General features: G+C 41.3%; 1 protein-coding gene across 3 annotated transcripts; it reads right to left on the bottom strand.

The window, feature by feature from the left end:
* Window positions 1–580: 580 nt before the first annotated feature.
* On the bottom strand, window positions 581–25,615 carry zmynd11 (zinc finger, MYND-type containing 11). Of its 3 annotated transcripts, none has more exons than XM_034554983.1 (16): window positions 25,453–25,615; window positions 20,695–20,830; window positions 16,614–16,773; window positions 13,748–13,771; window positions 10,407–10,568; window positions 9,187–9,264; window positions 8,000–8,092; window positions 7,328–7,415; window positions 6,459–6,514; window positions 6,045–6,122; window positions 5,635–5,753; window positions 5,008–5,341; window positions 4,267–4,341; window positions 3,607–3,915; window positions 3,339–3,524; window positions 581–2,837 (listed from the first exon to the last, which is right to left on the bottom strand). In XM_034554983.1, the coding sequence occupies exons 2-16, from the start codon at window positions 20,823–20,825 to the stop codon at window positions 2,715–2,717; spliced, it is 2,016 nt and encodes a 671-aa protein (XP_034410874.1). In that variant the 5' UTR covers window positions 20,826–20,830; window positions 25,453–25,615; the 3' UTR covers window positions 581–2,714. The 3 variants fall into 3 exon arrangements, with proteins under 3 accessions (XP_034410874.1, XP_034410875.1, XP_034410876.1); XM_034554984.1 differs by having other exon boundaries at window positions 3,607–3,885; window positions 25,453–25,605; XM_034554985.1 differs by lacking the exon at window positions 20,695–20,830 and having other exon boundaries at window positions 25,453–25,605.
* Between the last annotated feature and the right edge of the window lie 473 nt (window positions 25,616–26,088).

The following is a 26,088-nucleotide window of genomic DNA, read 5'->3' as shown; positions in this document are numbered from 1 at the left end:
TATAATGAAGTCCTTTGCAATACTTTCCAACAGTAAACATAGAAATAGAATATCACAGGAGGACTTGCAGGAACATCTCAGAAAACAACAAAATAAAAAGGTTCTCGTGAAGTTGCGTTATAAAGTCGTAATGTAAATGTTTTGTTTTTTTTTGTTTTTTTTTAACTTGCACGCGTATTGTATAATTTCTTGTTGGTATAAAACGTTGAAGTGTGAGGATTTCTGCAAAACAGTACACCAATATTAGTAGAAAGTACACACTTGATTCACACAGCATGTAGTACACAATTGCGAGTACTACTGACATAAATATATCAGGTTAAAAAGTATTAAATCATTGAAAAACACTTTTGTTTCGTCTGTTTGCAGATGTGTTGCATTAATTCCTGTTGAACGGAAGAGTGACTTGAACCACTGTAACCGGTTCACCAGGTGAATGAATACGTACTACATGTTGTACAAATACTACGTAGTAATGTAGTTTGATATTTGCACATGAAGCGTTAAAAATGAGTTTTGAAATGTCATTTACAGCAAGAAGCAGCATCAGGTTCTTTTTTTTTTTTTTTAAATGGGGGGGGGGGGGGGGGCGAAATAAGAAGGCATTTGATATAAAAGTTTTAGTTCCATCTTTAGTTGAGATGAATAACAATTACATTTTTTTTAAAAAAGGTCCCGCCCACTATGTGAGAATTTACGGTATTTTAGCTGAATCGTTTTCCTCCGTTCAGTCAAGCTTCATCACTGAGGAAACAAGTCAACGAACTGTAAGAGTGTCACACGTTTCACACTGAAGAGAATTAAACCGGCAATTTTATTGCCAACTTTAAAAACAAAAAAAACAAATGGAATAAAAACAAACGTTTTTCCGAGCACCATATCTACACACTCAACATCCAGTGCAGGGAAAAGCTATAGAAAAGATTACATTTGATCATTCACATTTGCATAAAGTTTTATATCGGTCCATCCGTCGTCGCTTATTGAACACCAGCGAGCTTCTGGACTTTTTTTTTTTTTTTTTTTTTTTTACCGTATTGAAAAAAAATAATTAAAAACTATGAAACCATCAACATGCATGTCGCCTTACTGGGAGCAAAATAAAAAAAAAAGAGAGAAACAGGCACTGACCATCAACTACAGCATACGCAGTGAAAGAGTCACTTTAGGTTTTTTTGAAAAGAGTGTACTCATTAAAAAAATTTAAAAACCTGAACGGGAGCTCTGAGGAGGAAGAAGAAGTCTAGTGAATGAATTTTTTTTCCCCTTTCTTTGTTTATGACTTAAGAACAGGAGGAAATCTATTTTAATTAGTTCCCTCCAAATGTTTGTTGTTGTAATACTCACTGCGGCCACAAGAGGCTGAAAAGGAGATGTTATGCGCTTACAAGTTATATAAATGAAAGAAAACACAAACGATATTATTCCCATTTAGAACACGGGGTCGTGGCGCACGTCTGCCCCTTGTGGCCAAAATGAGTATTTAAAAAAACACTGGCGTGCCTCGTGATCACAGGAGAGAAAACTATTTTAATGGATCGGCCAAATATTTTAGTTTCTCACTTTCCTCCAGAGGTTCCCGTAAAAATTATACCGACAAAGCTTGGAAAAATATATATATAATTTTTTTGTACGTTGTAGGAGTCACCAGATATTTTCATGTCGGTTCAACTAAATTGTCAGATTTTTTTAGTTTTTTTGGCAATATTACAAGCATTTGGGTTGTGAAGTGTGCAAAAAAAAAGTGGAAAAACTGTCAAATCATGGAACCTCTCTAAGATCCAGCTCAGGAAAGATTGCTCTACATTTCCCCAATTAAGAACCGATCAAAAACGTTTTATTTATTTATTTTTTAAATATCTGACTAATAAAAACTAGTCTATTAAGAAGAGCCTCAAAATGTGCATAAGAATAATATTATAATTACATATGAATTATTTTGTCGCCTTTTTTATTTTATTTTTACGACCGACGTTGTGACCCTGTTCCCAATAAGTGACTTAAGGACGTTACGATTTTAGGTAGAAACGATAAAAAAAAGGTGCCATCCACCTCATTGGTTTAATGAAAAACAAGATGCTAACACGGTGAGCCATGTAGTCCACGACATCGATGCAGTTTTTTTTAATAATTTTTTTTAAATAGGTTTTTCTCTATGAAAGCGGAGCTAGTTTGAAGCTGCAAAAGTACTCGCGGTATCTTTTAATTCTTCTTGTACGATTGACGGCGTGTGGTCGTTAAGAAACGGGATTTATTAAAAAATTCGGATAATAAAATGTATTCCGTTAACACTCATATGTTACGACACACTTAAATAACACAAGCTCAAAATCAGCATTTCAGTAAAAGAAAACAATAAAATAAAAATATCATACTATAACTCTGCATTTGAGCCGTGCTCTCGAGCAATCTGTCCATGATCCAGGTGTAAAAACAACTACAACAATAATATATAGAAATCAATACAATGGGTATATTAAATAATAGAAAACCAAATGGAGACACAAAAAGGGAACAAATTGCTCTTTTTCACGCAGAAAACGTCGAGTCCACAAAGTTTTCAGAAAGGCAAGTAGAGAAGCAGGAGGGAAGAGAGAGAGTGTGTGTGTGTGTGGTTGTGTGTGTGTTTGTAGACACTGACTGACAGGCGGAGGAGAGGGCGAGAGCCAATGGCGTGCTGTGTAAGGTCAAAGGGGGGGAGGGGAGGGTCTTGTTCATCTCTTCCTGCGGCAGGTTCGTTTGTGGTCGGCGTGCCAGTGCTCCTGCTGACACTTGATGGAGCAGTACGAGGTGTTCCAGCAGCAGTGGTACATGGCCTCCTCCTCACAGTTATAACACTGCAAACAACCACACAAACAACCTCAGGGGGAGACACGGGAAAGGGCGCCAACGTCGATAGACTAGAGCACGGGGGAAATAATCATGTACACCGAGTCTAACTCATTCGAGAGCTGAACCACATGTCATTTCTAATGGTGGCATTGTATTTATATATATATAAAAATACATATATAAAAATATATCGAACTTGAACAGCGCTCTACAGTTATTGGAAATGTCTGGATCTAGACTAATTCCCCAAATAAAATACTAATAATACTATTAGTGCAGCTTTTGTGCAGAAATATCGTGTTTAAAAAGAATGAAGAGACGTGCAGATTTCTCTGTTTTATATCAATCTAAACTGAACGTCTTTGAGTTTTTTGACTGATTTTTCGCAGTCATGACGCATCATAACTTTTATGAATCTGGTTTCAGCTCCGGGGGAACAACAAACGTGTATCGATACAAACAACAACAACAACAACAACAACAGGGCTAACGTGTCCAGAACTCACCCACTGCTTCTTCTTGGTCTGGGAGATCAGCTGTTTGTTTTGGGCCACCACCTTCTTCACCTCCTCCACCAGCTCCTCTTTACACTTCTCCTTCACCTGCTTGCACTTCCTCTCCATCTCCGCCTGAGCTCCGGCCACCGCCTTACTCACCGCCTGGCGCTTCTCCTCCTCCATTTCCGTGCGGAGCTGAAAAGGGAGAGAGGGGTTGAGTTTCTTATAAACTGACGGAAACAGCCCCCCCCCCCCCCCCCCCCCTACACCAACACACCTTCTCCAGAGCCTCTCTGACGACCCTCTCCGTCTCCCTCTTGTTGTCGGCCTTCATCATCTCCTTGACGTCGTTGAAGACCTTGGTGTACTTCTCGTGGCACATGTTCTGGCAGGCGCCGTCGCTGCTCGTCTGGGTGCCGCGGTGCAGCGTGCGCGGCGACCCGCCGCTCGCCTTCTTGGTCTGCGTGGACACCGACAGCTTCTCGGGCTGCTGGGGCGCCGAGGCCACCGGGATCTCCTGGCTGGAGCTGACCGCCTCCACCTCGGGCTCCGGGTCCTGGTGGAGAGACGAGCAGTGGAGCACAGACTGAAAGTCAGAAGAAAACCTTTTGAAGACCTGCAGTGACTCCGGGTGTCTGACAGCATCACCTTCCCGGAAGCACTAAACATTTTGACGTTAAAAAAAGGGCAGATTTTGTGACATCATTGGTCGCAGCATTTCACTACGTTCTGTTGCGAGAATATCAAGTTAAAAAAAATAATTTTTTAGTATCATCACAAGTCCTCGAGGAGGACAAGTTTTTTTATTTCATCTTTTGAAATAAAAAGGACAATGAATTTCTTCAAAATTATAATAATAATAATTTGGAATATCATCTGCAATAAGCTAATAGATAAGAAACATATTTATCACATTCACAAATATTATCTAACTTACACTGGCTTCTTCTTTGGGCTGAACCATCTGAGATCGACGGCTTTTCTTGGCCTTTGGCTCCAGGCTGCCTTTGAGCTGGAAAAAAAGGGAAGAAAAAATATATATTAAAGTATCATTAAGGTTTTCCTTTCTTTTTCCAATTTAAAAAAAGATAGAAATCACAGAAAACCATGCCCAAAGATAAAAAATATCAAATACAAGTATTTTAAACACCTTTTAACAGAGTTGTTGCTATTTCTTTCTTATCAGCAGAGACAACGTTATTATTATTATTATAATTATAATTAAAAATAATAAAACACCTACTTACCAGCTAAACAGTATATTATGTTTTTTAATGTCTGCCATTCTCCCCCAAAACCTTTTTTATTTGTACTTTAGTATTATATGTCCATCATGAAGACAACAACTTGTGGATACTATAAAAAAAATAAAAGAGCAACACGTTGTATTAACAATGTGCAGTTCAGCCACCAGGTGGCACCGTTTTCTGCATTTATCTCTGCAGTATTTCAGTTTTCTGCTCCTTGAATATATTTCACCCCACAGTTTACATGACGACTTCTCACCTTGGTTCCTGTCAATCTTATAACTTTGGTATTAATGAGTTTCACACCAAAAACGACATTTTGGTTTGTTCTTTAAGATTAGAGGAGAATCAGGTTTACATTAAACAGAAAGAGACACTCGTGTCCCAGCGTTCTGCCTCGCGCATGAATGGACTGGACTGACCCCACTTACTTGTCGGACCTGCTCGTTGCTGGTGGAGGAGATGCTGGACTCGGCTTCGTCTGTCCGCTCCAGCCTGTCCGTCCTCCCGCTGCCCTCCTGCTGCTGTTGGCTCTGGCTCTGATCCTGGTCCTGGTCTTGGTCCTGGTCCTGGCTCTGCTGCAAAGGCTGGTGTAACGGCATGTTGCTTTCCTCCATCTTTGTTTTCCAGAAGCGGCCCTCCCGCAGGTAGCCCTGGTAGACCTCCAGCTCCTCGCATGCCTTCTTCCAGCCGCTGCTGCGCTTCACCTGCAGCTGCTGGATGCTCACCTTGATGTCCTGGATGTTGTCCGAGGGGATCCACGCTCTGGGGGACAAGGGGAAACGGGGGAAAAACAGTGCTCGAGATTTACCAAGCAGCACTGCACCTTTTTCATTCGTTTCGGTCAATTTTATTTGTGTTTCCGCCTGTTTTGGATCAAGTTTCAGCCTCATAAATGGTGTGAGAACAGCGGCAGTCCTGAATTTTTGGGTGTTCTGGAAAATAATTAATAACAAATAAAGATGCCCTCTAGTGATGAGAGCGTCGTCAGTCTCATCCCGAGATGAAATCCAGCCGATAGAAAAGTGTGTTACTGTGATGTCTGCCTCTGTCCTAACCTCTGGTGCTGGTGGCCAAAGAAGCGGACGTCCACCTGGCTTTCATCCCTCTGGAGGACTTTGGCAGGCCAGTAGCCAAATCCTTTCATCTTGGCCCAAACCAGGTCATGGTTGGGGCTCTGCCGAGGAGAGAGACACACACACACGCACACACATTTGACGCAGCAGCATTAGTCATATGTTATTTCATACGTCAACACACATTTTTTTCAGAAAGAACAAAAAAGAAGAAGAAAGAAATGCAAGTTTGTTTCCGTTAAACCAAACAGCAATTTGGTGCTTTTTGCAACAACTATTTTATAACGGTATCCCACAACTGCTGCCATTAATAACAGTTAAAAAAAAAGCTAAATGGATAAAAGTGTGTGTTGCCGCATCTGTTCTGCTCAAGTGTTTTTTGTTGTACTCACACAGGGGTAACAGAACCAGTTGTCTGGCCGGGCGTTGGACAGGTAGAAACAGTTCTTACACAAAAGCAGCTCGTTCAACTGGAAGGGAAAAAGAGAGGAGATTAGAGAGATGGAACGAGGGAGAGGAGAAAGAAAGACGAGTTCAATGTGTAAAAATCAAAAAGGAGACGTATGCCGATGAGCTCGTAACCGTAAAACCAGAGTACGGTCGTTTTAAAACTAAAAAACAACCTCCGTCCACACTTTTGAAAGCGCATGTCACGTTCACGTTCACGTTCACCGAGTGTGTGCGTAACAGGAAGCAGATTCCTCCGCTCGGTGTGAACGTGGCAAAAATAAAATGCGTTTTTTAAAATGGAAACGCGGCCTGAATGTGAGGGAGCGTGAGGGAGGAGGAAGATCAAACGGTGGTACCTCGTGACACGTGTCGCTGAAGAGCAGCCGTGCGATCTCCGCCTGGTCGCTGTGAACTGACACCAAGGAAGCAAGAAAAGAAACAAACGGTCAACTTGGACACCCTCAAAGTTTGAAGAAGACATCCATGAGGTTTGATGACGCACAAAACAACCTTTTCTTAAATATCCTGTATTTTTTTTAAACCATATTCAGAAGGTGCTGCGGTTCACAAATAATTACTTAAATGACCGATAATAATATAAATAATAAATACATCAAATGTACGCATTTGTGCCATACATTTTTCATTGTTCTAGAAGGGAATTAAAGTTAGATTTTGATCAACAAACAACTCGTTTTCCCTGAATTCCGGGAGAATTGACCAAAAGCTCAGATGACTCCCTGCACGGACGTTTCAGAACACTAATTCCCTAATATTCCACGTCTTGTTTACTTTGATCAGAGAGAACCTGATTCAATCTTAAAAATTGCCCAATTTATGAATTCTTCCTGTGAGTTCTTGTACAACAGCGTCATTGCGTCAACGTATTGATACTATTGTATCAATATATCAACGTATTGATACTATTGTATCAATACGATCAAACAAGTGGTTGGAGTTTAGCCTTTTAAAAACATTATTTTCAGTGTGGTCAAAAAACAAAAAGGGAAGAAGCACGAACGACTTATGTTCATTTCAAAAAGCTGATTTAATAAAAAATTAAATACAAAATAAAAGAGCGATGAATCACTTTATTGAAATTGAGGATTTTGTTTTTGTATTTTAAAATACGATGTTGAAATAAAATGAGACCTCAGTGACATCGGGTCATCAGCCCGACTAAGAACTGAACCACTGACGGCAGAATATTGAAGCTCTGACCCACCTCCATACAAGATGGCCGTGTTGTGAACAATCAGCTGAGCGTCGGCTTTGAACTCCTCAAAGTTTTTATACTTTCCTTCAGACAGGTTCTGAGAGAGAGAGAGAGAGAGAGAGAGAAAAGAGGGAACAAGTACAAAGAAGTCTATTAACATGCTGGGTGTGTCTGTTGTTTGTTTGTGTGTTTGTTGGCCGACATGCGAGGGCAGTCTCCTTATTAACAAACACTCACAGGTCTGAGCCGACAGGTGTGAAGCCCCACAGCCTGATACCAGCGAGAGTTTGCGGAGACAAAATCGTATTCAATGTTCAGAAATCTACAAATAGGGAAGTTTTGGAGTTACAAGAACTGAATTCTTTTTTTCTTCCATTTTAACTGGACCAGGTTTAAAAATTGATATAATTGTATTTATTTTTTTAAAGAATTCCTGCAACGTCAAACCGGTTATAAAATTCCCCGATATCCTTCGTACTTCCCAGGAGAATTGACCAGATAGTCATTACGAACTTTTACAACAGAAATCATGGAGATAAAAACGCTTCTTAATGCTCCAGAATTTGAGCCTGAGAATCTTTTAGATGTGTAGGTTTTTGAAAATCTTTCTCTTAACACATTTCTCTAAACTTGTTGAACTAGGAGAGTGTGAGAGAGTGTGTGTGTGTGTGTGTGTGTTACCTCATGGATGTTCGACACTTCCAGCGCCGTGTGGATCAGCCGTTTGTACATGGGATGTTTAGTGTCTTTGCCTTTCTTGTTCAGGTCCACTGCCTACAGATGCAGAGGAGGGATGGTGATTTAATACCACTTTATAGGGGAGGGGGGGGGGGGGGGGGGGGGGGGGGGTAACAGAGGGTAACTGATGAGATTTGATACCTAGGGAGCGGTGGGATGAAGGGAGACCGGAAGGGGAGGAAAAGTAATGAGATTTATCAGAACTTTAATAGAGTGGAGAGCGGATAGGGAGGAAGGAGAGAGGGAGGGAGGAGAGAGGAGACGAGCAAGTGGATGGAGATGTAAAGGATGAAAGGGCAGATGAAGGGGATATTTTACTTGTGGGTAGTTATACTAGTGGAACATTTAAAAGAACACAGCAGATAAACACACAGCCAAAGATTTCAAGTTTAAATAAAGTGATAAAAAGTTGTGCTTTCTGCCGTCAAATGTCAAAATGGACTTCAATTAACGTTCTTTCATCATTTTACAAAAGAAGCTAAACTTTGGAGGTATTAAATAAATAAATCAGGGACAATCTGTGTTGACACAATTTAAGATTAGAGCATTAAGTGATACAGTGACCTGTAAATCACTGAAGCGATGAAGAGTTATCCAACAGGATTAAAACCTCCTGCAGTATAAGAATCAACCTTGTTCAACTCAAGTGAAAAATCAAGCAAATTACAAGAACTCTATCAAAAAAAATAAAACATAAGAGCAGAAAATAAAAGGTGGTTTTGGCTTCTTTTGAAAAATAAAGCAGACAAGAGCCAAAAAAACTAGAACTAGGTGGACTGATGTTTTGAGTCGCCATCTTGGATTACGGCCATTGCCATCTTGTTTTTGCAACCGGTCAACAGGAAGTGACCATATCGGGACTGAGGAGAGCATCCCCTGCTTTATGGTCTGTTTGACTCTAAATGGACCATAATTCACTAACTCAACATCACGCTGTATTGAAGAAGACTTGAAACTAAAGATCGAGACCATAAACTCATGTTTACAATGTTTACTGAGGGAATAAATCAAGAGAGAAGTTGAGTCATTTTCTCATAGACTTCTATACAACCAGAGGATTCGCCCCTGGTGGTCAGAAGAGAGAATACAGTTTGCCACCTGGGTAGAAATAAATATACGGTTGTTCTCACCCTCTCCTTCATACGCTGGACGATGAAACGCAGGTATTTACTCATCTCCTGTTTGTTCAGGTTCTTCTTTTTACTGCCCTGCAGGACAGAGGGGAGCAAAGTTGAGACTAAGGCTGATTTTTAAACCTGTAAACCAGTTAAAATGTATATTCATAAGGGCTCAATGCAATGCCCTTAAACATGCCAAAAACACACAAAAGGACCTGGTAGAAGAGGCAGGAAGTGAAAAGAGGAACCGGCAGGGAATAAAGACAACGACAGCCAAAAACAGAGCTAAAAATAATCGAGAATAATGTTTTTTTGGCCGTCTATATCGGGCGTCTCTATTGGCATACAGCTTACAGTGTAACCAGATGGTAAATATTAGCTATTTTCTAGCACAGACATTGGTTTAAATGACAAATATTGACACTACTAAACACATTTTATTTGTTTTTCAGCAGGAGAACCTCAGCAAGATTTCTGCAGGACAAACGAGACTTACTGATCTCTGGAGGATTACTACATGTGAGCACAACAAAGACTTCAGACAACGTATCGCTGTCTATCTTAAAGAGGAACAAATAAATCCAGAATAGATTCAAATATCACTGGTTTATTCATTTGTTTTTAAAGATGCCAACTTTGGTTTAAAACATGATTACTAACGAGCTGCAAGTAAACAGTTTGTGTGGAAATTCAGTTTTTTCATATTAATAATAATAATAATAATAATAATAATAATCCATTTAATTTATATAGTGCTTTTCTAGATACTCAAAGACACTTTACATTATACACCGTAGACACAGCTACGGGGAGCAATGCAGGGTTAAGTGTCTTGCTCAAGGACACATCGACTAGGGCGGGGATTGAACTGCCAACCTCTTGATTGAAAGACGGGCATGCTAACCACTGACCCATAGTCGCCCCACAAATATTGTAAACAGACGCTTCTCATATTGTTTCAACATGTTTTTGTTGTCGTTTTTTTTAAATTTGCAGAAACTTTGCCGCAGTGTGCTTTTAAAAAATATCCTTCTAGTTTACCAAGATGAATAAACATCTCTGATCCAAGATGTCTGCTAGTTGTATATAGATCAGTGAGGCAAAAAAAAGAAAAACACCCTCAACTTTCTTTCCAAAAGAAATATGCTCATTAAAATGAAAAATAAATAAATAGACAACAGCCATTTAATAGCACACACACACACACACACACTTCCTGTCGGACCACCTACCCTGCAGACGACGCACTGCCAGTGGGACCCTGCATCTCTGGGCCTGAACTCCTCCGACAGACATTTGAGGTGGTAAACACGGAAGCAGTTGTCGCACGAGAGGACGTCGCCCGGTAGGTGACACTCGAAGCAGTACCAGTCGTGGCTCTCCGCCTCCCACTCCTGCATGGGGGAAGACACAGCAGGGCACAAGTCTGTGTGACCCCCTCACCGCCTCGGAGGAGGAGGGTGAGGGGGTGTCCGATTGGACTTCAGGGTGTTAAATCTGAATTCATTTTTTTACATTTTTAAAGAGTTAATTAAAAAGTGCCAGATTAATATACTTTTTTTTTTTTTTTTGCTACGGTTCCAAAACGCACCAATCCAAGAAAACAAAATCAAATTAGTATAATATAAAATAGTATTTAAATATAATAAAAAATGTTAAATGTAATTATGTATAATTATAAAAATCAAAGTTTCACATAGGCCATGAAAATTTTTTCACAGCGAAAGATTTTTTTTTGTTTTTTTAATTAACTTTCCTTATGAATGAGAATATGGAAATATAGCAAGTAAAGAATTCAATAAGGGGGGAAGTTAAAAGAATAAACACCATCACGCTGGCTGTAGCAACAGCAGCAGGTGGTGACAGCGTGTAGTGAGACAAGAGGTCACTAATTCAAGTTGTGAACCAGCTGAGAAGATCTGGGTGGAAAAATGGACGATAATAAGCTTTTTCGGCAGGAGACTCTTGGCACTTTTTCTTCTCGTGGAGCAAACAAACAAAAATAAATCTGTACCGAGTTCTTCTTGTACAGATACAGATGTGGTATTTAATCTGAGGACTCTTTTTTTCTCTCAAAGAAATAATTTCATAAAAAGGGAAATTCATTTAACTTAACTAAATTATCGCATTTGTATAATTGGATTTGGCTTCCAAGAGATTATTCGATGCAAAGATGTGTACTTTAACACGAATGTTGCGTAACATGGAAGTGAAAGCAGTGCTTTGATGGTTTAAAATTTGAAATTGCAATAATCTCAATCTTATTAATAAAAAAATTAATCTTGGGTTATCATTACGGGCGATAGAAGTGCGGCCCCAAAAACAGACACGTGTTGCAGGAATCGTTTTCATCAAGTGGTTGAAGTGAAGGGCTCAAACAGCTCCTCCCACTCACAGTCTGGAGCGACTCGGTGGGGGAGAGCAGGACGGAGCGGCGCTCGATAAAAACACGAGTGTTCGTGGGCTGCGCGGTCGGATCGAGCAGAAGAAGGAAGCCCGCTGGACGCATCTCAAGAGTTTGACCCGGTTGAAGACGGGAATCGCAGAGGAACATCTCAACGGGGGAACGAAATGTTCCCAAAATTGGTCGCACAGAAGGCTACAAACCGACTCCAGTCCATCTTTTACCCGCCCACAGGGCACGAGAACAGACCCGTAGAATCAATTAATCGATTGACGTCAATTTAATTGACTAAATAAATCCGTTTTGACATATAAAATGTGAAAATGTCACTGACAGAATTTTACTCACTGAAATTAAATCATCCCCACAAAAAAGATCTGAAAAAAATTCGATAAGATCTATGTCTATTAGTCGCGGCCATAAAATAATAAATAGGAGTCCACGTGAAGGACACCGACTGACGATTTCAACAATTAAAGCCCGTCTACGTGTGAATTTACTCTTACAAAAAAGAGACTTGCACGTATTCTCCTCAGAGCGAGACGGACTTCCTCGCCCACACAAACACTCGACAGCTTGGAAACGGCCCTCGTGTTCTGCCGAATGTCAAGAGGCACTTCACTATTGTCGGGCCGCCTGATGAAAGAAGCGGGCTTGGCTTCGAAAAAGAAAAAAAAGGAGCTCCCACGAGCCAAGGACGCGGTGTCTGTGGTTCCACAGCAGGGAGCAGAACAAAAAATAACTACAGCGAAACGTGAGAATATATTTAAACTCCCGGCAAATGTCCGAAAAACATTTAATATTTATGCATGGAAATCGTGGGAGGGAGGAGGAGGAGGAAAGAAATACTAAATTTAAAAGAAATCTGCTTTTTGAGGTTTTGAATGGCTTCTCTAAACATCCGTTTAAATACCTCTGTGGTGTTTGGAGGGAGAAATGGGCCTCGACTAAAAGCTGCCAACAAGAGGTGGTGTGTGTGTGTGTGTGTGTGTGTGTGTGTGTGTGTGTGTGTGTGTCTCGTGTCAAGCTGGGACACGCCGGAGAGAACGAGCAGCTCGGCGTTCCTTCTAAGCAACCGACACAAAACAAGCCCATAAATAAATCTGACACGGCCAGCGTGCACTTACCACCAAATCTTCTGCATGTTTGTTTCCCCTTTGGAAAAAAACTTTGTTAAACTTAGTTATTTATTGACTGCATTTCAAAGACTGCGGGGCAAAATAAAGTGCTTATTTTACTACTTTGTCTTTTTGCATCTGTAGATTTCTCCATAATTCACAAATTAGCATTAGATAATGTATACATACATTTTAAGAAAACTACAAAAAGGTATCGTCTTTGTCTAATTAATCAACTGTGCATGATATCTAATAGTTCTTTTTATTATTATTATTATTTTTTTTTAAATGCAAAATCTAAGAAAATTAATTAACTGAATAATTACTAATGGATAAAATAACTAAATCATTTTTGGTTCATTTAATAAATTAAAGCACACTGACGCAAACCTCTTGGAGGTCCAAACATGTCACAAAGCAGCATTGTATAAATATATATTATCTCACGGCATGCATCATCATCATCATTACGCTGCGTACACAGAACTTCCTCAAAATAAGTAGTTAGTAAATTAAATGAAATACTATGTATTTCTGTAAATGGTGAATGTCAAAGTGCATCAACATGCATCACAAGTGCGCAGATTAAAAATAGTTGAACTATATGAAATTCACCCATAAATATGCTAAATTTAGGTTATTGATATTAAAAAAAAAATGGAAAAAGCAATAATTTTAGGCAAATCTGAATTCAATCCGATCAGATTTGAAGCGGTGCATTTAAAAACTTGTTTTCGAGAATATTGACCGAGCATTACAAGGGAGTAAATATTCCTGAGGTCAACACAAGGACGCACCACCATGCCAGCTGGATTGAATCCAGGCACCTGTGGGAGGGAGGGAGGGGGAGGGGGGGGCTGCCTCCATCCAGCAACTGCTTTACGGCACTTCTTAGATTCTCACAACTCCCAGTGCTCGCTAACCTGGAACCTGCATGAAAAGATTCACTCTAATCCCTGACTGCGCTGCATGTGGCAGAGTGTGTGTGTGTGTGTGTGTGTGTGTGTGTGTGTGTGGGGGGGGGGGGGGTTAATAACAATGCAGCCCTTACCTTGCTTCCCTCGGCTCTCGGATCCTGTGATAGAAAATGATTCAGAGAGAGAAGAGATTAAAAGTCTTGCTGCTCACAAAAAACAAAACAAACACACGTCGCTCCGCTCATGTCGTGAGAAAAGCGTTTTTTTCCCAATCATATAAATATTTTATGGTGACATCAAAAAAAACAACAACAGGGACCACGATGGACGTAATGCTACGTTTCAAGACAACTCGTAAATAAAAAAAAATGTACGACCTCCTACTATAAAAGAAAATACAACTATACCAACATTATCCCAACATTGTAAACTGTGATACAATATATATATATATATATATATATATATATATATATATATATATATATATATATATATATATATATATAAAATCAAATTTAGGAGCTCCAAATTTGTCGTGAACGCAACATAGCAAATGTAAACATGTGTCTCAGTTTATTTAAATATAAATATAAAAGGAATGAACATTGTCGTGACACCGTTCTAAACTGGAAAGTGTTATATATTATAAATACTACAAAACGTAATCATCCTTTTTTTATTTTACTGAAACGGCGCACACACACACACTTGTATTTTCACTACTGCATTTAGAATTATGTAAATTAAAACTAAAACTACAACCACATTCCTCAATCTTGCCGAGGTCTACCCATTATTTACATGACTCCTTTACTGGAAGCAAACATTTTAGTCTTCAAAGTGTTTCCAATATAATTTTTTTTACAAATCCCCAATGATGCCCTTGTAGTTTAATGACAGATACTTCCAGGGTGTTAGCACCCTAGTGCAGAATCACAGCTGTGATTAAAGCGGCCAACATGTTAATGCCACTCGCACGTTAATCCATGAAGTGCTATTTGCATTACACATGGCAGAAGGCACGAGGATTCTCCCCAGCTAGAGCCGATACGCTACCGCGCTACAGTGGCAGGGACGAGTCAAAGCATGGCTACACTGTAAATCAACAAGGGAAATAAGAGAAAATGTAAACAAATATTTAATGCTGTACATTCATATCAAAAAGAGCAAAAATATTGATGATGACGATTTAGCTAACGATCACTCGTTTTCTTAAAATGGAAGATTTGCCACCTTTTATGTGGAGCCGTGCCGGAAGTGCCTACATGTCCCAGGATGCATTGCACGCAAGCTTCTGACGACTTCTTGGAGGGGGGCTAAGAAGTGGATGTAGTCATGGTGACGTCACCCGTTGGTTTGTGGACTGCCGTTTTTGAAGCCTCGAGTTGTGCAATTTGGACTTCGCCATCTTTGATTACGGGGGTTTCCATCTTGGCTTTATGCAACCAGTAAACAGGAAGTGACCATATTTGGACCGAGGAGGAGTGACGTAGAGACGAGATAATGCCTGTTTTATGACAGTTCCGCATCGGCTTCACTCGCTGCCGCCCGGTCAAGAGCCGTGTTCAGCCGTCAAATGAAAGGCGCTGGATGAGGTCAATATAGCGCAACACTAATTGGATGTTAACAGGTGGCAAATTTTCCCTCTAACTCAGTGGTTCCCAAAGTGGGGGTCGCGACCCCTAGGGGGGGCGCGGTGGTACTACAGGGGGGTCGCGGCTTCATCACCAACCCACACACACAGACGCACACATACACCGGTAAAACAATATAAAATAACCGACGTGACATGCACTGTGTTCCAACCACGCCACCAGAGCGAGCGCGCGCCCGAGCGAGAGAGCACGAACGAGCGAGGGAGAGAGAGAGTGAGGGAGCGCGAACGAGAGAGAGACACACAGCGACACAGAGCGAGAAAGATACGGAGCGACAGAGAAAGATAGAGATAAGAGAAGGAAGTATGTACAAAGATGGACAGATTTGTGACTGGTCTAAAGCGCAAATCCGATGGAACTTCTGTTACAGCCGCAACATGCGACGCGACCACCTCGACAACGCCTCAAACCAAGGTAAAGGCAAGGAAATATAGCGAGGCATATCTGTCTCTGGGCTTCACAAGCACTATTGTCGGTCAGGATGAGAGACCCCAGTGTGTTTTGTGTCTTAAAATACTGGCGGCAGAGAGCATGAAGCCCACTAAATTAAAAAGACACCTGAAAACCCACCACCCCGAACATATTAACAAGCACCTTGAGTTTTTCCAAAAACAATTGGAAAACTGTCATGCCCAGCATATACAGTTCATGCATTATAATGCAATTCATTAAAAACCAAGAAAAATTTGCGGGGGGGGGGGGGGTCGTCCAATGTTCCTATATCATCAAAGGGGGTCTTGACAGAAAAAGTTTGGGAACCACTGCTCTAACTGAATACGTCTTCATCCTTAAATCGCTGTACGACAGAAACGTTGGCTCCCGTAATGTCTGCGTGCCGTGACTCTGTTAGAGCCGTGTTCACACTGAGCAACTTGGCAGATGGGTGGCGACACCCTGACGGAATCGGTTGCAACTTCATCACCGCAAATGGGTTTCCAGCTCATCAATGACATCTGTAGTTAATGATTTTCGTTGTCTGTTATTGTGGTAAACTGAATATCTTTTGCTTTTTTCACGACATTGAACGGGCGTTTTTTTTTTCCACAGTTCTCTGATGTTATATTAGACTAAATTATTAAGATAAAAAAAAAATCAATCAAGACAGTAGTCAGAAGATCAACCGATCGAGAAAATAATTAGTGCAGCGCTACACACGAACTGTCGAGCTTTGTTTAGCTAGGATTATATTTATTGTTCATTTGCTTAAACTAAGTTTGCTTCCACCAGGGAAATGTGGGACTTAGTGATTGCTTTAAAAAAAAAAAAAAAACATTGCTCATAATTTCAACACAACACATAATTTTGGTGACCAAATTCTGTATTAGACACTTGCTAAACTTACCATCTCGTCTCCGGGCAGCCAGTATCCTTCCTGCTCGATGCCGGCCTTGGTGCCTTTGCAGCCAACAGTCAGGGTCTCCACCACGAGGCCGTCCTTCACCGCCAAGCTCAGCTGCCTGGCAGTCTCCTTAGGGTGCATGCTGAACATACGGCTCAGGTACCTGGGCAGGCGGAGGTTGAGAAGTTATTGAGCATATGGTATTTTACTTTTCTTGCTACTGTTATAACATTTTTACATTGAAAAACTAAAAAGTTAAGTTTGTTAGGCTACGGTTGGACTTAAACTACACACACTTCAGGCAACAAAACCACCAACAGTCTGGTTCAGGCAACAAAACCACCAACAGTCTGGTTCAGGCAACAAAACCACCAACATTCTGGTTCAGGCAACAAAACCACCAACATTCTGGTTCAGGCAACAAAACCACCAACATTCTGGTTCAGGCAACAAAACCACCAACAGTCTGGTTCAGGCAACAAAACCACCAACATTCTGGTTCAGGCAACAAAACCACCAACATTCTGGTTCAGGCAACAAAACCACCAACAGTCTGGTTCAGGCAACAAAACCACCAACAGTCTGGTTCAGGCAACAAAACCACCAACAGTCTGGTTCAGGCAACAAAACCACCAACATTCTGGTTCAGGCAACAAAACCACCAACAGTCTGGTTCAGGCAACAAAACCACCAACAGTCTGGTTCAGGCAACAAAACCACCAACATTCTGGTTCAGGCAACAAAACCACCAACAGTCTGGTTCAGGCAACAAACCCACCAACAGTTTGATTCAGGCAACAAAACCATCAACAGTCTGGTTCAGGCAACAAAACCACCAACAGTTTGATTCAGGCAACAAAACCATCAACAGTCTGGTTCAGGCAACAAAACCACCAACAGTCTGGTTCAGGCAACAAAACCACCAACAGTCTGGTTCAGGCAACAAAACCACCAACAGTCTGGTTCAGGCAACAAAACCACCAACAGTCTGGTTCAGGCAACAAAACCACCAACAGTCTGGTTCAGGCAACAAAACCACCAACAGTTTGATTCAGGCAACAAACCCACCAACAGTTTGATTCAGGCAACAAAACCATCAACAGTCTGGTTCAGGCAACAAACCCACCAACAGTTTGATTCAGGCAACAAAACCATCAACAGTCTGGTTCAGGCAACAAAACCACCAACAGTTTGATTCAGGCAACAAAACCACCAACAGTCTGGTTCAGGCAACAAAACCACCAACAGTTTGATTCAGGCAACAAACCACCAACAGTTTGATTCAGGCAACAAAACCACCATCAAACCACGCTGCGACCTCCAACACTGGTCCTTTGGTTGAAAGTCCTGCTCCGTCCACCAATATTCATGTTTTTGGATATTATAAAGTACGACACTTGCTCTGACTGTTGCTTAGTCACGCGGATTCATTTATTTTGCGAAGGCCACTAATTTACTTTCCATTGGTATTGTAAAAATGTAAAAAATTAAACCAGCGCTAACGACCGCCCACGTGATGATCAGTCAGAGAGCATACATTACCTAGGATCTGACCAATAAAACCCCAATGCTCCATAAACCTTTTTGATACTACCCAAGACACAGATTAGAAATACGTGAAATTACAGCTGGTTTCTCCTCCAACGCGATCCACCATTTCAAATAATGGCCTGTTTGGTTCCCTGCAGCTGCCTGCTGATTGGCACTGAACCTCTCGGATCAAGGTCGCGTATCCTCGACTGTGGCCGACGGCCAACGCGCGAGCGAATATGGAATCAGGTGAGTCTGTATTTACTCCCGAGTTACAATGGAGAGGCCTCTTGAATATCTGTGAGGTGAACACAAAGCAGGCACAAAGACCGAAGAAAGAACGTTTCAATATATCAGATCGACATTGCCATCTGCGTCTGTATTTTATTTCTGTAGTTAAAAATGTATAAAAGAATGCATATTAATAAATAATGCATATCACCATGTTATTCTTTAGTGGGGGGGGGGGGGGGCTCTAATTTTAGAGCTGGTTGAACACATACCAGGTTCTGTAAATCAGCACATCGGTTAATGATGAACTAATTGGCTCTAAGCGGCCTGACCGCCGCGGCGAGGACTCCTGCCGCATGAGAAGGTTACTGTTCATTTTCGTCACGCGAGAGAGGGCGCTTCATTTATCCACCGCCGCCGCCTTGCTCCTCCATTTCCACAAAGCCACAAGTCTCGTTTGGCGAAATTAAGTGACAGTGTGACTGGAAACAGTGTGTGTGTGTGTGTGTGTGTGTGTGTGTGTGTGTGTGTGTGTGTGTGTGTGTGCTGAGGCGACCCGTTGCATGCCGCTGCATACTGTTGCCATGACAACAACCGCCTGCCGCCAGGGTGTTGATTTGGCAAGCAGCCACCCCCCCCCTCCCCAAGGTACTCGCCACGTACGAGATGCGTTTCATTTGGTCCTTCCTCCACCCGCCGTATTTGTCTTTGAATTTGCATAGTTTGAACAACGCGAGACTCGCATCACAGCTCAAAAACATTAAAGAAAATACAAAAGATGTTTAAAGCATCGTGACACCCCAACTGGCTGTAGATACTGTGGGTGCGTTACAGGGTGTCTGACTCCTTGGCAAGAAAGGCAATGAGTTGTTAAGCATTGATCGCTGGCGCTGGTTCTGAACAGCCGAGCCGCTGCAGCCAACAACGGGTCAATCGGTGAGTTGCTAATTAATAAATCATCAACTTCTCTCATTTATCAAGCAAAAATACAAAAATACAACAAACACTCTCCGGCTCCATCTTCTCAAATGTGAATTTTTACTGCTCTTCTCCATTTTATCACATTGGGAGTTGAATATATTTGGGTTTGGACTGCTGGATGGACAACAACAGCAACTTGAAGATGTCATTTAGGCCATAAATGTATAACCTCACGTAAGAAAGATGATTTTTTTCAAAAAGATCTGCAGACGCAACGCACCCAGTGTAACAACATAAAAAAGGGCTGGGGAACCAAATTCATATCGCACAAGACGTCGGCATATGGCAGGTTCAAGTAACGACATGTTTGTGTGCTCATAACTGAGCGGATCACTTGAAACCCTTTGAAAAAGGAGCTGCGGAGGGAATGCCTCGCTTCAGGACACGTAAGCAGGCCAAACCGCTGTATCGGTTAAAGATCCCTTCCAGAACAGGATTACAGCGCCAGGCAATCGCGCGTGACCAATAAACATTCTTATAAATAAGGCCCATTTCTGTTCAGAGGTCTTTAAAAATAAAAAAAATCTACATTTGAGTAAATATTTCGTCAGCTAAATCTAATCGTTTACAAGATATTCTAAATAAATGCAATGAAGTAGTTTGGGAATATGAGATACGAGTTTACAAATAATTAGAATCCCCCCATTGTCATTGTTGAGGTTACCGAGTCTATGTGCATATCTACGGTCCGTCGTCATGTACAATTGTGGGTATTTATGTTGTACTTTTTACCCCCTGACTTGAAGGTCTTCCAGGCTCTTTTCCTCAAAAGATCAGGTTATTTCAAATAATCTATTTACTTGTTTGTCAAAACAGCTTCAATGACCAAATTAAATATTTGAAGAATAAATATCCTCTGATTTTTTATGTTCCAGTTTTATTCCCTAATGTTGTTGTGTAAATGTAACAGGCTCAACACCCACGTGCCGTCCTCTTTGTTTACCTTTGTTTACCTTTGTTATTCGTCTCCACGCTTCCACTGGTAACCCCGTGTTTAACGGCACACTGCAATGAATTGTGGGTAAATCCCTTGGGCAAAGTCTGCATCTAATGCCGACTACAGAAAACAGAGAATAAAGCTCCTCCGTGCTGCGAGTGTAGAACAAATCCCGACTGGGACGTTGTTTCTAGAAGGACACGAGGCCGTTGACTGAACACTTGAAACAAAATCCCATCACATCATCTTTACTAGGCCAGAGCAACCAGCACAGCTGGATGAGTGGGAATCGGCGTTTGTTTAGTGTATTTGTGTTACTTAGTTGAGCCAACCCATCTTCAGTCGACGTACACACACATGACAGAAACACATCCTCAGATCCGTCTCGTCCGTGATTCAACTTACTTGGAGATCCTGTCCATGTTTGCGATTTGTTTCTGGTTGCGGACGACCTCGATGGCCGCCCACACATACTGGACCACCTTGGGGTCCGCCAGCCTCTTCTTCACCACACGTGACATGATTTCCTTATTCATCTCAACTGTAGGGGGAGGGAGGGGGTGGGGCAAAGGAAAAATAAAATAAATAAACCAGCAGATGTAATTTTCTTTTGTTCTGTGAATGAAAAGATACCAAAATCACAGACATGGGAGGCCGCATTCGTAACTACCGATTGAAGGATGCCAGTGGTACTGTTTGTAATGATGATATATGACAGACGTAGTTATGGCATAAACATGACAGCAGTGTCACTTGTGTAATAATGTGTGTAGTAATATTAGGTTGTAATAGCTGTTGTGGGTTTTTTTTGCAGGCAAATGTTGCTGCCCTGCAAGAGAGATAGAGCTAATAAAAAAAGAGCTTTAAAAGCACGCTTTGTCCAAATATTCAGACTACATATGCAATAAGGGCATTGAATAATGAAACCAATGTTCTTTGTGTTGCATTAAAATGTATTAATAATGTGGGAGTTATTTCTTAAAACCGTTTAATATTGCATTTTTTTTGTCAAGATGGTTTTAAAATTCAGATTAAAAAAAGATTTGTAGCTTTAAAAAAAATATGTTTCTAATATGCAATGCTTTAGATCTAGAACCAGATACCCAACTAATCCTCCTCGGCTTCAACAGTTAAACAATACTGAGACTTTTCATCCGTTCTCCTCATCACAACAACAAAACAACATCAACAAACTAGAAGAAAGCTGCTGCCCCAAACCACTACAATGTGTCTGTATGACTTAATCAAAACCTGACACGTAAAGAAGATTAATAACGCTTTAAAACGGTTGTAACATCTCATGTATTATACAAATACGTGTGTAACTTCAGCTTTTTGGTGCCTTTTTCCCCTCCTTGAGCTTATTTTGTTGTTGTTAGCCAAGTGGATACTTGTAAAGCAAAACCACTCAATGAACATGTTTGCGATGTTTGAAATGTTTTGGACACAAGTTCTTGGAAAACGGCGTGTGTGTGTGTGTGTGGTAGCGTTGATACCGTGACGACAAGTCAAAGACATATTTGCAGTGACCTTTGTTGTGGCAAATTATCTATTTTAAGTCAATCTAAAAGCAGCAAACACCTTTCTGCTGCAGACATTTAGAATCATGCTAAAGTGCCCTATCCGAGCCCTGTTTGTTTAAACCATGTTCCTCCTGCAGAGCATTGATTACATATCAGACATAAATATATCGTGTCTTGTTGTCATTCAGAGGACATTCTTAATAGGCCATTTCCCCTCAGGGGACATGTGGAAATCAAAACAAATACAGTCGTGTGGTGCTGGACGCTCAGAAAAGGGAAAATGACAAAGAAAACTCTTAAAGAGACCTTGAAAGGTTTTTTTTTTTAAATATATAATACCGGCTGCCTCTTAACTGTGGTGCACAGCCCTGGCCTTCCCCGAATATCTTTAAATCCAATTTCACGCGGTCCTCCTCTTAACCATCCGTGAAACTTAAGATGTCACTTTTATAAAATCGCAGCCAAAAGCTAACCATAATAATGCCCGGAGCACATTCAATGCCAAGGAGGAGGCTTCGCTTTAGTGCACTTTGTGTGAGAAGAGGCTGCGACAGATGTCAGGGGAGGACGTTTCATCTTCACACTTTTCTCCTTCGAGTACAAAGTGTGGTTCAGGGCGAAAGAGGAAAAACACGTAAGAAACATATATTTAGTGTCAAAATTAGCAGACTATCAAAAACAAAACCGGTGCAAACGGGCAACGTATCCCGTCAAGGAATGTAGATGTGAAGGTTTTGTTAGGTTGGATTGTTGTGGCCTAATCTTTGAACATAGTATTTCATTTATTATTTTTGCTTTAATATACATTAAGGTTACATGTTAGGCTCACCGAGCACACTTATTGGCAACATCTGGATTCCTTTAGGCCTAAATATGACCGAATCACCCATCTCTATTAGATTTTAAAATAATTATAACTATTACAAATAAGACAACACACTTTTCAGACATTGACAATTCTGGATGTGTTCAATGAATTAATTCCAGCCACATTTAATGCAACAATGCTCTATCGCACAGGTGTCAAACACAAGGCCCGTGGCCCGAAACCGGCCCGGCACGTCATTTTATGTGGCCCGCGGCGGCTTGAAAGACATATGATCACCTTTTCTTTAAAGAATTTAATTTTTTAAAATCCTGTGCTTTTATTTTTGAAGGTAATTTTTTCTGCAGCGGAGTGCCGTCTGTTCACTCTTCTTCATGCCGTGTTCACACCAAAAGAGAAACATACTCTCGCGTTGCTTTACTCGCGTTGCTTTACTCGCGTTGAGTTTACTCTCTGGACTATTTATGATCATTCGCTTCATACGCGCTAGAAGCGCCACAGAGGAGGCGTGGCTTATCGCCATGAAAACAGTTCATTACCGCTGGAAGATATAAACACTATTTCTGCTTTGTACAAGTTGATGAAGTCCCACAAACGTCGGAACATCAAACACCCGTCTTAGTTCCTAATATTTTAATATTGTATATTATATTATCCGCACAGAGCTTCTCCAGGAACTGCGTCTGGATGACGGCCGCTTCCAGGCTACCAACTTATCCTCCATAGTTTCTGATTCACTAACGGGCATGACGTCAGTGATGTCCGGCGCAGCATCTCAACGCTGGTTGGCTTTAACGACACAGCCTCACACACATGTTTCGCCCAAGTTTTTTAAAAAATCAGCTTGCGTGAATGAGGCGCATTTTTCGCGTTGCCTCATTCGAAAATGACTCGTTCATACGCGTCTGTGCATTGACTTTGTATTCAAAATACATCCCCAGTTCTCAGGTCTATGTCAGTGGTACACTAAGGTTGAAGTGAGTGCTGCTTAATGTTTTTCAGTATTTACCTACTAATAAAAGGTAATCAGAAGAAAAGTTAATGCTGTGTACTTAAATCTTTTTGAATTGTTTAATTTATTCTGAGTTTGTGGTTAAAAGCTGCTCCTCAAGACACTTACTTGTTTCCATAGTGCAGCGTTGGTTGTCATAGATACAGAGAGTGAGTCATAAGTTACATCTTTTGAGGCTTTTTAAAACTAGTCTGTATTTTAATAACAGACTTGAAGCAACCAGTGGATCCGATCAAGGTTTTTGTCGGGGTTTCTCACGTAGAACCTCAAAACCTTTTTTAAACCAGGACTCTGTTTCAGATATGACACAATGAACATGAAATGTCACTTGAGATACAACTACTTTTATTGTGAATATTCATTGTATATTGTGAATTTAAAACACCATTTTAGTATTTTTTTAAAGTCTGAAGTTACTGAATAGTTATGCATGTTGTATTACATTGTGTCCTTAAGATGCACTTTTTAGTTTTTAATTGAGTGTAAAATTTAATATTTCTAACTAGTTTTGTTCGTGCATACTGTGATATTCTGAACTCTCTCATCTTTTCATTAAATCAATTTAAGAAGTTGAACATGTGGAGGATGAAGGCGACCCCCGCAGCCAGACCAGTTTCCCACTGTCCCACACCACATCGGTCACACATGTTCTTAGCAGCTCACAATTATGTTGAGTTATGTCCTTCTCAACTGTGACAAAAAAAAGCTTTGAACAAAGTTAATGTAATAACGTGCGTTTGATCTTTGATTACAGTAATGTGGGTTATAATAAATATAATTAAATTGATTTATGTCATAATATTAGAAAAGTGTGTAATATATATTGTATATTACATTTATATAGTTATACATTTATATGTACAGTATTTTACACTTGAATAAACAATAATCAAATGCAAAGAGTTATTTAACAATATGTTCAGGAGTAATTCCTATTATAGATTATATATTTATACAGTGTTAGTTACAACCAGCCCTTTGGGGGCAGCCATGATGCTGATGTGGCCCACGGTGAAAATGAGTTTGACACCCCTGCTCTATAGCACAAAAAATTAAAAAAGAGGTGTTTGCTGCGTCTGTGATATTTAAAGTTCAGGTGAATGGAGCCACATGTTTTTGGTTCATACACGTCACACGGCGAGAGACACTTGAAAACCCAGGTAGCACTCCAGACGTCACAACAGAGCAGCAATGTGAGCCACGCCGGCCACCTGTGCACGCAAGCAAGCAAGCTCGCACAGCGCCCCTCTGTCTCTCCACAGAGCTCACACATCCGCGTGCTTCCCAAATCAATTAGGCAAAGTGTGCGACACCGGAGCCAATTAGTGAAGACGCGGGGTTTGCAAAAAGGCTCCCAGGGGCCAAACGGTGAGACGGCAAGCCGTCCCCCACCCCCACGTGACCCACACGCACGCGTCTTGTTATTAACCGTCACGTTAATAACCACCTCGTAGATTCGTTCCAACAAAGAGGGGCTTGTTGGTTGCGGAAGGCCAGCACGCTTAGCATGCTAAGCTAACGGCAGAATCCAAAAGCGCTGCTAGCTTAAGCTGTTACGTAGCTCACCGGTCGGCTCACCTTGGTGATATGTACCACCAGAGCGACACGCTGGCAGTTGTTCCGGCTTCTCCCGGAGCCTTCCGTCCGCCGCCACACAACGCTAACTAAGTGGGCTCCCTGCTCGTTTTGTTTTGGAGGAGGGCGCCATGTTCACGGCTAAGCTAATACCTGGCTAGCTAGCGAGCTAGCAGGTGTTGTAACTGAAGGAGCGCGTGCCGCCCCCAAAAAATGAACACGCTCACCTTTTGTCTTTACAGTGTCACCGACACACGGTGGCGGCGGCTGCTCCAGGAAATCCGCGAAGGATTGCGGGGCGAGGCGACTCGCATTAGTCTGTCTCCAGGCTGTGGATGGAGTCCAGCTGGAGGTAAACACAGAACCCTAGCGGTGGGGTGAAGGAACTGCGGTGAAGATGACCCGCCCTACTCTGCTTCTGATTGGCTGATAATTGTTGCCTGCGTTGGTCAGATTGGTTGGGGAAGGTATGAACCGCCCTACTCTGCCTCTGATTGGCTTGTAATTGTTGCTTGCGTTGGTTTGATTGGTTGGGGAAGGTATGACCCGCCCTACTCTGTATTTGATTGGCTATAATGTTTGCCTGCGTTGGTCGGATTGGTTGGGGGATTAGTTTAAGAGCATTAATATAAGCCAATCAGAGGAAGAGTAGGGCGGGGCCATGCCTTGGTTGTATTGGTATTGTAATATTAGATAGATAGATAGATAGATAGATAGATAGATAGATAGATAGATGCATGTTTAAAATATATACAATAAAATAACATTACATTTAAAAATAGATAATAAAATTAGAAATGAAAACATTCCAAATTACTTTGGGCATTGCTGTATTTATATCCTGGGCTCAGGTATATAGGTGT

Source organism: Cyclopterus lumpus, chromosome 17 (assembly GCF_009769545.1).
Source record: "Cyclopterus lumpus isolate fCycLum1 chromosome 17, fCycLum1.pri, whole genome shotgun sequence".
Taxonomy (NCBI): Eukaryota; Metazoa; Chordata; class Actinopteri; order Perciformes; family Cyclopteridae; genus Cyclopterus; species Cyclopterus lumpus.
Note: the sequence above shows the minus strand (reverse complement) of the source record. Positions and strands in the feature narration are given on the sequence as shown.

Coding starts and splice junctions, on each gene's coding strand:
- zmynd11 (XM_034554983.1), bottom strand. CDS start 20,825: ATGAATAAGGAAATCATGTCACGTGTGGTGAAGAAGAGGCTGGCGGAC. Junction 13,772..16,613: donor GGCTGCCCGGAGACGAGATG/GTAAGTTTAGCA, acceptor TTTCTATCACAG/GATCCGAGAGCCGAGGGAAG. Junction 9,265..10,406: donor GGCAGTGCGTCGTCTGCAGG/GTAGGTGGTCCG, acceptor TCTGTCCTGCAG/GGCAGTAAAAAGAAGAACCT.